Source organism: Poecilia formosa, unplaced genomic scaffold, assembly GCF_000485575.1.
Source record: "Poecilia formosa unplaced genomic scaffold, Poecilia_formosa-5.1.2 Scaffold228, whole genome shotgun sequence".
Lineage (NCBI taxonomy): Eukaryota > Metazoa > Chordata > Actinopteri > Cyprinodontiformes > Poeciliidae > Poecilia > Poecilia formosa.
The window spans coordinates 647281-659351 of NW_006800167.1; the positions used below are offsets into that span (position 1 = coordinate 647281).

The 12071-nt window shown below is 37.3% G+C and overlaps 1 protein-coding gene across 1 annotated transcript in view; it reads right to left on the bottom strand.

Annotated features, from left to right (window-relative positions):
* LOC103149452 (FRAS1-related extracellular matrix protein 2-like) overlaps nt 1-12071 on the bottom strand; it is a 61892-nt gene that overhangs the window by 21799 nt on the left and 28022 nt on the right. Inside the window, exons 3-6 of the mRNA XM_007568631.2 lie at nt 10320-10466; nt 7508-7738; nt 5711-5836; nt 4542-4793 (exon numbers count right to left, since the gene is read on the bottom strand). Of these exons, the coding sequence (XP_007568693.1) occupies nt 4542-4793; nt 5711-5836; nt 7508-7738; nt 10320-10466 (756 nt within the window). The remainder of the gene's footprint in view (nt 1-4541; nt 4794-5710; nt 5837-7507; nt 7739-10319; nt 10467-12071) is intronic.

Here is a 12071-nt window from a genome sequence, read left to right on the forward strand (position 1 = left end):
TCTGCTGGAACATGGAACATATACCAGCGTGTTCATCTTTGACCCAGCATGTTGATAATATTATTTTATTCTCTAGATAACTTGGAATACAAGAGATGAAATATATTTTTCTAGTGAAGCAAAAAAAAAAAAAAAAGAAAAACCCTCACCTCCGTGTTATCTTCCCTCAAAGCTGATTATCAGAGCAGCTGGCTTTAATTTAAAGCGAAGGTAAAGTTACAAAACAAAGTCTCACCTTTGCGTCACTTTTGATGCCTATTGCAGCCTTTATTAGAGGCTGGCAAGGACTCAGTATGTGAAGCTCGGAAAATTTACATTATTGACCTGCATTTAATTTCAAAATGGTGCCTTAGTTGTTTGCTGGAAGTGAAAAAAAAAATCTTGTTGAAAGCAAGATTTTTTGCTTTCAACAAAAAATTGGGAGCTGCTGTTTTTTTTTTTTTTTTTTTTTTATAAATATTGGAGCCAACAACCTTGCAAAGTTGCTGAAAAGCCTCCTGGGGACGTTGAAGCATATAGACATCTTAGGCTTGGCCAGGTGCTTGGCTGGCCGCAGAATCTTTCTGCACATGTAAGTGCTGCACTTGAATGCTATTCTCGAAGAGGGATGACAAAGAAGGATGTGATGCCCCCATTTGCTTTAGACTCATATGTGTACTTAGAGTCTAGAGGGCGGATTAGAACCTTGGCTGTAGCCAGAACAGCTGCACTAGCAGCGGGAATGAATCTTTTGCTGCCTCTCTACTCTTTTAGACAGGAGATCAATTTTGTTCCACTTGCCTCAGAGCTGTTTACTTCAACATCAGTGCTCAAGCCTTTTTCATTATCAACTCCTCTGGGGAGACACGAGGAGTTGACATGATCTTATTTCTCCTCACTCTTCATGTTTTGACAACATTAATTCATTTTCCATATCAACCTCACCATGTTCAGGGCAGTGGGAGTTTTGGAACCTGTCTTGGCTGACACTGACTGAGATGTGTGGCACGCCCTGGACAGCTTCCACAAGGTCAAAACTAACAACGAGCTGAACTGAATATGATTGTTGTCAATTTACAATGTATCTGGATCGTCTTAGGAAAGTGAAAGAGACATAAAAGCCCAGAAGGACGCAGTAATAATACAGTAAGTCTATGATGCATGGTCACAGATTCTATTTAGTTTTGAACTCACAATAGTCTGGCTGAATAACGGTATTCACACGCTCTGGAGTTTGTCACAGCGCAAACAAAATCTTCGTAAGTGCTTCAAATCAATCAATATCAATAATTAATGATGAGTTTTTTTGCTTTAAATATTTGAAATACTGGCAAACTGGTGGTGTGACCTTTCCTGTCTTATGCACATTGTCTTATTGAGCTGCTGCACTTGAGAGGACAACACGCCGTTTTTTTATTTATTTATTTATTTATTTATTTTTTTTTTAAGTAGATGTGAGGCACAGTGGCAAAACAACAAGTGGTTGCCAGGTAACCAAAGAGGGAGTGAGTTAGTTGATGCCCCTCCATCTTGCTTATCTAGATGTTGTTTTTTTATTGTTTCTAGAAGCAGTAGACTGAATGGAAGTGCAGAAATATGCAAATAAAAAAATGATAGAAAAAATGTAAATTGCTGTTTATCCAGTCTGCCTGAGCTTCAGCTAAATTTCAAAGAGGACCGTTCAAAGGATTTGCTTTCAACATGATTAAAACCAGCAGAGACTTAGACAAAAAAAAAAAAAACACATCTGCAGAAAAAGAGGGTTTCACAAAGTACTGATTCAGAGGAACAAAACATCCATACACACCACACTTTTAGGATTTTTGTTTACAAAAAAAACTGAAGAAAATGTTGTATATTTCCACTGTTCTAGTTGTAACATGGAAAAAAAAAGTTCAAGGAGTACTAATACTTTTGTAAGACAGTCTCTACACCACTCTTTAAGACTTTTAAATGCCTCGCCATTTTTCTGCGCAGGCGATAGCTGGTCATAGCAGTAAGCACATACATATACTCTGACTGACTCTGCACATTTGGTCCACCTTCTAGAGCTTCAGAGAAATGCCAAAAGCATACCTTTGTGTTTATTTAACAGTTTAATTTATTTTCAAACATCATAGATTCTTCATTCGGGGAGAAAATGTGTCACCTTTAAACATGGGAGCTAAAAAGACACCCATGACTGACACTGTCACAGTTAAAGCCATCAGTAAAGACCATGAAATTGAAATTTAATAGTTTCAATGGAGACGGACGCCTTTTAAAAGAACACTTAATGCTGTAAGGAGTCATTTTCAGCAGCTGCAGTCAATACTCCAGAGTAGTACGGGCGAAAAGCTCCCAAGCTTAGTCTCAGGTTACACTCCAGGCTACAACAATTTGCTAACTTTTTAAAACACGTAGCATCCTCCATTTCAAAGCAGATTGGAAGGATAAAACAGAACAGAACTGACTAAATAAGAACCTCAAGGTGTAGGTTTCAAAGAAAGCTGCAGATTTTTGACACATTTTTTATCAACATTACTGGGAAATTACAGATTTCAACAAAGGTGGAGTAAAATAGGAAAGTCTCTTGGTTAACACATAACTTACAGAAATCAGTTAGTCTTTACTGATAAGAGAGAAATACAAAGCACGAAAAGTCACTCCAAGACATAGGGCCTTTAAAAAAGTTAGCAATCAAGTTTCTTCAGGAATCTGTAAGCTAATTTGCAGCAGCAGGATCCCAGAGAAAACATTACCCGAGGAGGAAAATGAGGAAAGTTCAGCGTCGGGTCAGTGAATAAAGAAGTTAAGAAATTAAGGAAGAAAAGCCTCTAAAAGAAAGAACTATTAATCTGAGCATCCCTTTACGTTTATTTTGATAGCTCTTCTTTTTATGCTCTTAGCATATTGATTGGATCCCTGCAGTGTTATGAGTCTATAGATCTTCATTAAATACATGACTTACATCTAAAATTTCCATACTAAATGTCTGCAAAGAGCAAATGTGTTAACACTTTTCCAAACTTTGCTTACTGTGGGATTATAAACTGGCTTCTGATCTATTATATATGTCAGTAATAAAGCACAGGTTGTCAGGTTGTGGTTTTAATTGAGCATAAACTTTACAGGAATCAGAACTAAAGGTTTATATTTAAATCCCCTTTCAAATATAGCTTTTTTATTTTGGCTTTGTTTAATAAATAATGACAGTCTGTTGTGTGGTTTTAAGCTCTCTTAGGATTTTATGTAAATAATTATGTTGTGTGTGTGTTTTTTATTTCTATTTTCTCTTGTTTTGTCAATTTTTTAAGGCATAAATAGAAAAAATCCTCTCCATAAATTTATGCATGATATTTCTACTGTAGTAAGGACTATGAAACCTGAGAAAAACCAGAGGGCGAATAGATGGACAAACGGAAGGACGAGTCCCTGAGGATGAAGGTATAAAGTCTGAAGCTATTTTCTTTTTACATACTTATTCTTAACAGGAAAATATTGAAAGGAAAATGCAGACATTTTCAGACTGTAACTCTAAAGTCGTTAAAAAGCAAATCTTCTTTTACATTTAAACGCTAGAACTAGGCCTACTTTTTAGTTTTTAATTGCATGTAGTTTTGAAGAAAATGCTCTGTTAATGTGATCTACTGTGCTAGATTTTACATAATCAGATCAACTTACAGTTTGGTCTTTTAAAAATGTAATAGCGGTTATCATCTAGCAGCTCAATTCTACTGGCTTGCGATTGTACGTTCATGCAAATCCAATTTTGTCCATGAGCGTTCAAGCTTTAGAACCAGTAGTCGTTTTTTTACTTTTAAAAGTAAACAATCAACACCAATTTTTTATAACCACATATTGTTTAATCACTTCAATTATATGACTAAAAAAAAGTGATTTATTATTATTATTTTTTTTATTTTTTAGATAAATTTTGAATGATTTTGTTATTATGCTTAGCTTTTCGGCTTCACTGTGACCTGCCTGCGATCTTATAGAGTCCTCACTGCCGCCGGACTTTCACAGATTGCCGGATTGATAGGGGAGTGAGGAGAGGCCGACAGGTGTTCGGAACAAAGGAAATCAGGAAGATATGGGAGCCAGCAGCCCAACGACGTGAGCCTGCAGATGTGAGATAAACACTTTACCTCCAAGGAGGAAGACTGCACACCCAAACATTTTCTCTCACAGACACAGCCAGTGAAACACAAACAAACAGAATATACAAAAACATGACGGCGCACTGACATCGGCATGTTCTGCGTCCCTTGATAATTTTATGGGTGAGTTGAAAAAGAATTTCAGAACTTTTCCTGAAGTCATTGTTTCTGCTGTAAGAATACATCCAAGTTCAGGCACTTTTACACGTTGTACGTGGCATAAGGCACACTTCTAGAAAAGGACAATTAGCACGAACAAGCTGGGTTTTTTGTTCTTTTTTGATTCCTAAAACATTTCTGAAAATGTAAAAAAATAGAAAAAAAATTTGCCAAAGAAATCACTGAACAATCACAGCCCTGTAATTTATTGGACTGATTGCATTTTAATGCACAGTTACAATCAGTGAAATGCTCTCTTACCGTCATCCATATCTGGAATAATTATGACTCTGGCTGTGGGGAACTCTGAGCTGAGGCGTCCTCCCATGGGCATGCTGAGGGTGACATTGAAGCTTTCCTCATCTTCGTACAGGGAATCATCAATTATCACTATCCGACAGGATTTCTCTATCTCTCCCTTGTCAAAGCGCAGGACGCTGTGATGGTCCTCAGGCCTGGAGATGTAATCAGAGTAGGACAGCACAGTGGTGGGGACAGTGCCTGTGGCGGAAACTGAACGGGCAGAAAAGAGAATTACAGAATAAAAATTTAATGAGCTGAAATTTGTCACAATACAAAGCACGATCGGTTGTATAATTTGCCTTTTTTTTCCCCTAACAATATATTTAGCTCTTATTGGCTTGGCAATCAAGTCTGCCGTGCATCTGCAAAAAGCTAATATTAGTAATTCAATACAAAATAGTTAATTTTCTGTAAAATGTTTATTGAAGCTAGTCTTAACACTCTAGATCAGAATCTCATCCAACAAAATCAAACCAGCAGATTATTTAATTAACGTCTAAATAGAATCATTATCGTCATTTATATACTTTACAGACAGTAATTAAAGGATCTGCGCTCATGGATGACCGGACCAACAATGTTTAGGTTGACCAGTGACCAGCTGGAAAAAAAAACAAAAAAAAAACATTTATTTTTCCAATCAGTGAACCTGATCACTCTGATGGAAAGGAAGGAAATTGTTGCTGAGTGAAGAAGGCATTTTCAACTCGGCAACTTTGCCGCTAGATTTAGCAAGTATTCAGTCCCCTTTGGCAATCCTGTGACTTTTCTCTTTTTGTTAATGTTTAGTAATGCTGTTCTTGCTAATCAGGTTCATTGCTAAAATTAGTTATCGATCAGCCTGTCTTTTCTTCATAAAAATACTGGATGGTGACTCCTCTTAGAATGGCTAGAGGAAAAAAAAACCTTTGAATGCTGCTTTTATATCTTTTTATGTTTGGTTTTTTCAAGGAAAAATCTAAATTGGGTACAATTGTATCTGCCAAGGCTCTATAAAACTAAGTGAGAAGAAAGCTGCAGCATCTGTACAGGTTACGCAATACTAAAATGCATTAGGATTTATGAAACCCACATGCCAACAATAACAAAGACAGCATTAATGTTAACACACACAGGTATGGGGTTACCTTGCTGAGTGTAGCAAATAACCATAAGCTCTTGATTCACATCCCCACTTCTGAGTACAGGGATGAGCAGCTCACCAACGTCCTCCTCTATGTTGTATACAGCTGAGGGTATGAACACTGTTGATTCTGTATGTTGGAAAAAGTTAAATAGTCACGTTCAATCTGTTTGTGCTGTAATACATGAATGCAAACAGAACAACATTTTACCATATTTACCGACAGATTTACCACCTTTTTTTGGTCAACACACCAGAAAAAAGAAGTTGTGATGTTTGGACCTATTAAATGTGGATGTGATTTTTGCTTTTAGATAAAAATAAAACATCTTTCTAGTTTGCTTTTTGCTACTCCGATTTGATTTAAGTGTTTTCTTGCAAGACATTTTTTGTTTCAATTTCTCTTCTTAAGCTGAGAAATCACATTTTCTTTAATGAACATTTTTTTTGACAACTCTTTTTTTGTTTGTTTGTTTCCTTCCCTGTGTTTTGTAGGTCATTCAAAACATTAATAATTTTGCAGCATTTCAGTCACAAAATCTATTTAAATGGCTTCAGCTTCAGTCATCAGTTCCTCTGCAGGACGGCCATTGTACTGCTCAGGTAGTAATAAATGCGTTGTCCTTTCTTAACCCAGTGCAAACAACACATAATATTCCAGCTTCTCTCCACAATACTTAGTTTTTTCTGAATTTCACCTAATGTAGTCGGTCTGGTCTGTAATAATTTATTCTCACTGGTTCTGCATAGAGGTCCTGCGGCCTTTCTATGCATATGCGCTCAGAAAAAAAATAAATAAATAAATAAAATAAATGTTTTTATGCCTTTGGAGTTTATGTGACCTTGGCAGGCCAAAATACTTTAAAACTTTGAAAACTATAAACAGCAGAGTGCAATAATAATTGATGTAGGATGACTCAGGGCTCAGGGCATGAGGAAAAAACAAACAAAACCTTTTTACTTAAGGCAGCTGACTTTTTTTTTTTTCCTGACAAGCCTCCAGCTCCAAGTGTTTGCCTAAAAACAAGCATTTCATAAACATGTTAATTATAATACAATGTCTACAACAAATGCCTGCTCAGTAAACACCTATAGGATCAATATTTGCTCTTCTCTATTCCAGTTGTCCAAGAGTAAATCTCTGTTTTTTTTCATCAGCACCTTTTTATCTGTTCTAGCTCTGCTTCTTCCATATTATCATAATGAGCATTTCACATGAAGTTCATAACCAATCTGTCTAATAATGTTCCATGACATTAGAGGAAAGACAATACCTTCAAAGCCCGTACTTGTCTAAAATTAGAACCTGCACCAGCCTTCATAATACGGTAGTGCTCAGTATTTTTACTTTGTCAGCCCTCTTTTATCTTCTGGATTAGCGCTGTATTTATAGAGCTCTGATGCCCTCAGGCAGATGAAAGATGAATTTCCATGATCAAATCCAAACATGAAGCTAGCTTTGATAAGGGTTGAGGGATTTTTTATTTTTTTTAAACCGAGCTCTCTACTACTTAAAAGACAAACAAACTATGAGAAAATTGCTGGTTTAACCATTTTCGTACAGTACCTATTAGAACATACTGCTTGTCAGAAAAACAGCGTGTGGTAATTTTGTTTTTTTGTTGCCACTTCTTCAAAAACAATAACTGACATCTTTGCCTGTTAAAATAAACTTCTAAGTGTGCTTCAAAACCATACAAGAGCTTAGTAGAAATTAAAGACAACTGCAGCAGTAGATGTGACTCTTTAAACCACAATGAGTTAAGCTGCAAACATATTTTTGAGCAAAATAGTAACTGACCGTCATCTGGGTCCAGGATCTCCACTGTAGCAACCTCTGGGAATTCGAGAGCAGCCATCACCGGGTCGGACAGGACAATTTGGAAGGTTTCTGACACCTCATACTCGCTGTCTGACAGGATTCTGACTTTCCAGGTGGCTGCGGTCTGGCCTGGGTTGAACTGCACCTGCTTCTGAGCCTTCCCACGGAAGTCTTTGTCCTTCACTGCAGTATTATCCTTTGTGCCGATGCCTTAAAGAAAGATGTGGATTTTCTTTTTTTTATTATCATATTCTACAATCTATGTGTGTGAATTTTTAATCTTCACATTTCACCTTCAGAGGCTTTGTGCTCTTTTGCCTACTTTACTGTGCCAACTGGATTTTATGATTTAGGCAAAATTTACTCTTAGTTTAGATACAGGATGTGTTTGTGAGCTACTAAACTGTTGTTGTGTTGTTCGGTCTACATGAAAGCCATGTAGAATTTTAATAGAGTATACTTTATGGGAAAAAACAAAGGATCAAAAGGGTTTAGCTTTTTAATTTCATTTTCTTACTTAATAAGCTGTTGTAAAGTTTAATCTGGGTGGATTCTCCGGTGTTTTATAACCTTGGAACTTTGCTTTTTCTTTACTATTTTTCAAATTCTAATCTCTCTGCCTGACAAAACTCCGAAGTAGACCAGTGAACAAGTCATATTTTGATAACATTTTGCTCTTTGATCAGATTTCTTTCTTGTAAAAGCAGCAGACAACTTTTGAAAATAGTGGAATTATTTTACTTGTTTAGTAGTAACAAGAAGAAGTTAATTATTTGATATGCAACTCATTTTTTCCTCGATAGTTTTTTTTTTTTTTGTAAGCTATTGCCCAGTTTTTCTGATTAAACAATAGTCCTAAAAACTAGAAATCACATATTTTTTTTATTATTCAAATGAAAATGATGATACTATGTTATCAGACTGAGTTGATATTTGATGACCAATATGACTGGCTGAGTTATGAAATCCAAAAAACTGATAAGTGGGATACATTTTTCATCTGGACAATTTTTTAATCATCCTGGCAGGAAGAAAATCAAAAAATAGATACCAGCCTGATCTCAGCAAAAATGGTCTTAGTCCACCATGCAGTTTCTGACCTTTTGCATGCCCACTGTGTGGCTGTATACTGGTAGTCACCATAGCGGTGACTCTGGCATGATTCCTGTTGGGTCGGAGCACTGAGGCCAGTGAAATGTCACACAGCGCCTCCATTGTCTTTGCTAACTGACTACATAACATGCATCAGAGCTTTGGGAAAAAAAAAGACAATAAGCATGACTGCACGCAGCAGCAGCAACAACAAAAAAAACATGTAAAGACGTTAGGTAGCTGTACATTAAAAATGTGAAACACTGGAGAAAAAAAAAGGCGAAGAAAACTATAATTACTTTGTAAATACAAACAATACATCCAATAATTTTCAGGTTGAGGATTGCAAAGTTAGCAAATTCTTGTAAACTGCGGTTTCAGTATTTGATGAAAATGAGACTGGACTTTGATATGCAAGCGGAGATAGTGGGAAAATGCCTCTGCACGTCTACGCCGAGATAAAACAGTCACACTCAATGGGGCTTAAAAGATCCCCAGTCTTCAAAGAGCCATGAGAGGAGAAAATATAATTTGCTTGAATTCTATGCCCCACACGAGGCCTGCAATGAATGGCCCTGATCACAGCAGTTTTCTAAGGATTCGTGGCAGGTGGGCTAACTGTAGCCTCCAAACTGGTGCAGCCCTCACTGTGTACACAGAGCAGTGAGGCAATAGCCCACCACTGGGGGCATTCTTTGATCAAAGTTTGGCATGGCAGGTCAAATTAAGCTATCCTAAGTTTTCATGAAAAGGTTTTTTTATGAGAAACTTTCTCAGCGAGCAGTGAGAAAGTCATGGCAGCACTTTGATTTTTTTGCATATGAAATCAAAGATCGTTTTTGTTTTTGCAAGAGATGTTATAATAATGCAGACTTTACTGATCTATAAGATTTTTCTCTACGGTATTTCTGAACAAAAACTCAGCATTGATGGTGAAAATGACCAGTTAAAATTTATTGATACAGAAGAAACCCGATGTCTAGAGAAAAAAGATGTACTCATTTTATGTTTGTAAGAAAATGGCCCAATAAAAGCTTTTGGCACCTTTAAAGGAAGAAGCAATAGACTATGAGTCAAACTAAAAGACGAAACTTTTAAAAAATTCAAAAGCATCTGTGAGCATACACGCATAGTCAAAGGCAGACCAGAATGTTTTGTAACATTTATATTTTATGTTTTACTATTAGTTCTGGGGCCATTAGAAAATAAAATATAAAACCAGGTGAAACAGATTAACCTTTAGCAAGAAGCCATTTTAATTACAATAAAAAATGGCACCAGTAGCAAGAATTTGAGACTTTGAACAAATAAGATTTAAAAATTGTTTTGTTCTAGTAAATTCCCGGTTTGAGTTCATCCTTTATAGTCACTAACTTAGGCCTTATGCATGTGAAGGCACAGCTATTATGGGATTGTCCTTTGCTTTTGTCTGATTGAAACACAAACACTGGCCAGAGGAGAGAGGTTGAAGGTCGTAACCCGAGTGACCCTACTGAATCTCTGAGCAAGTCTTACTTTTGTCCCAAAATATATCAAAGGGTCTGCTTGTCTTTCAATATAATGGCTTGCCAAACAATATCTTCTTTGTTAGAATCTTAAGTTATGGTCGTAAAATAAAATCTGAGGACCACAATTTTCATTGCATTGATATGATTTTGTACTACCAAAAAAGGCAGGTTGAGGAAAAAAATCCACTTACTGACAAACGAAGTCTCTCCCAGGTAACCACGACGTTTCAGCACCACCTCCAGGAACTTGACCTCCTCGTTCACCACATAGTGTTCCTTTTCCAAGGAAATCCAAGCCCAATTTAGCCTGAACTGCTGGTTTCTCAGCTTGTTGCCTCCTGCACATACAAATGAAAGAAGGTTCTTTAGTTTACAAAGCTGCAAAAGAAAACATAGTCAGATAACCTAGCCAGGACTGAGCATTCAAAATATATTTTTGAAATGAACACGGTGGTTGTTTTTAGTTTGGAGCAAAAATTTAATATCCCTTATTAGAGTGATTTTTTTGACATCTTAGGAAGTTGATTTTGAGTCTTAGCCAGGACTCAGTGGGAGGTGTGCGGCGTGCAAAACCCGTATGTCAAAGGAACAAAGTTTGCGCAATCTAATTGCTTTATTTCTAATTAAGATGAAGGGTGTCTGTTTTCTGGCTGAACTGAGATGTTTTATTCTTCCCTTTTGAAGTTCTATTCAAAGACTATAAGCTCAAAACACCGAAGGGCAAGAGTGCTACCATTTGACCATAAAGACTCAAAGCACGGGCACAAAAACAGACATCAAACGTGCACTGACACACAAACTCCACCAGAAAACGCTGGAACAAGCACACACAGTGACGCAGAAAGAAACTGCATCAGACTTTGATATTTTAATTGCAACAGGAGTAGCTAACAGCGTAAATAATGGCAAAGGTTGATAAAAGCTAAAGCTTGCACAGTAAGACCTGCTGGCTTCTCCTATTAGGAAGGAGCCATGAGAGATTCAGATGAGTGATCCACTAAGCAGCTAACTGTACAGAAAGTGGTGGGATAAAAGCAAAACTGCCAGGAGGGTTCAGGAACAATGCAGAAAGAATTCAGAGTGCTGCTGCTGTTTATGTTGGGCACAAGTGAAAGTCTCTGCACAGCACCACCCGTATTGTTATGGTCAGTAAATCTGTCACCTCCAGCCGACCACTTCGCTGCGTTCATTTCCTTTTCTCTTTAAGCGCCGTAGAGCCATTACACTTTCACCATGGGTGTTGTATTATGTGTGAGGGGGAGGTTAGGATGTATGTGGGAGTTTGTGTGTGTACGTGTGTGTCTTAGAATTCCCACCTTGTAAGATCTTATAAGGCCCCCTTTAGGAAAAATACTGTTTTTGGGTAAGGGATTAGGTTTAAGATTAGGGTTAGGATTAGGAATGTACTGGTAGTGGTTCAGTTTAGGGTGAAAGTCTGGGTTAGGTTATGGAAATGAAGGGAAAATGAATGGAAGTCAATGCAAAGTCCTGACATGATATATATATGTGTGTGTGTGTGTGTGTGTAGGTGTGTGTGTGTGTGTGTGTGTGTGTGTGTGTGTGTGTGTACTTATTTAGCTATTCTTCTTAGGACCACTTCTGGCATATTTACTAACCTTCTGAAGACCAATGTGTCTTGTGGAGATCAAAGCCTGTTCCTAATCCTGTCAATATGAGGTGGGCCTCGTTGTTTAGGCTCAGAGGTTATATTTAGCATTAAGGTGTGAATTGAGTTTTGGTGAAGCTTAGGGGTAAGAATATACTAGTAATAGTTAGGATTAAGTAAAATGTCTGGGTTAGGCATAAATGCAGTTACTAAATTGAAGTCAACACAAAGTCCTGATATAGATAGAAATATAAACAAGTGTGTGTGTGTGTGTGCGTGCGTGCGTGCGTGCGTGCGTGCGTGTGTGTGCGCCTGAACATGTAATAAAAACTTCCCA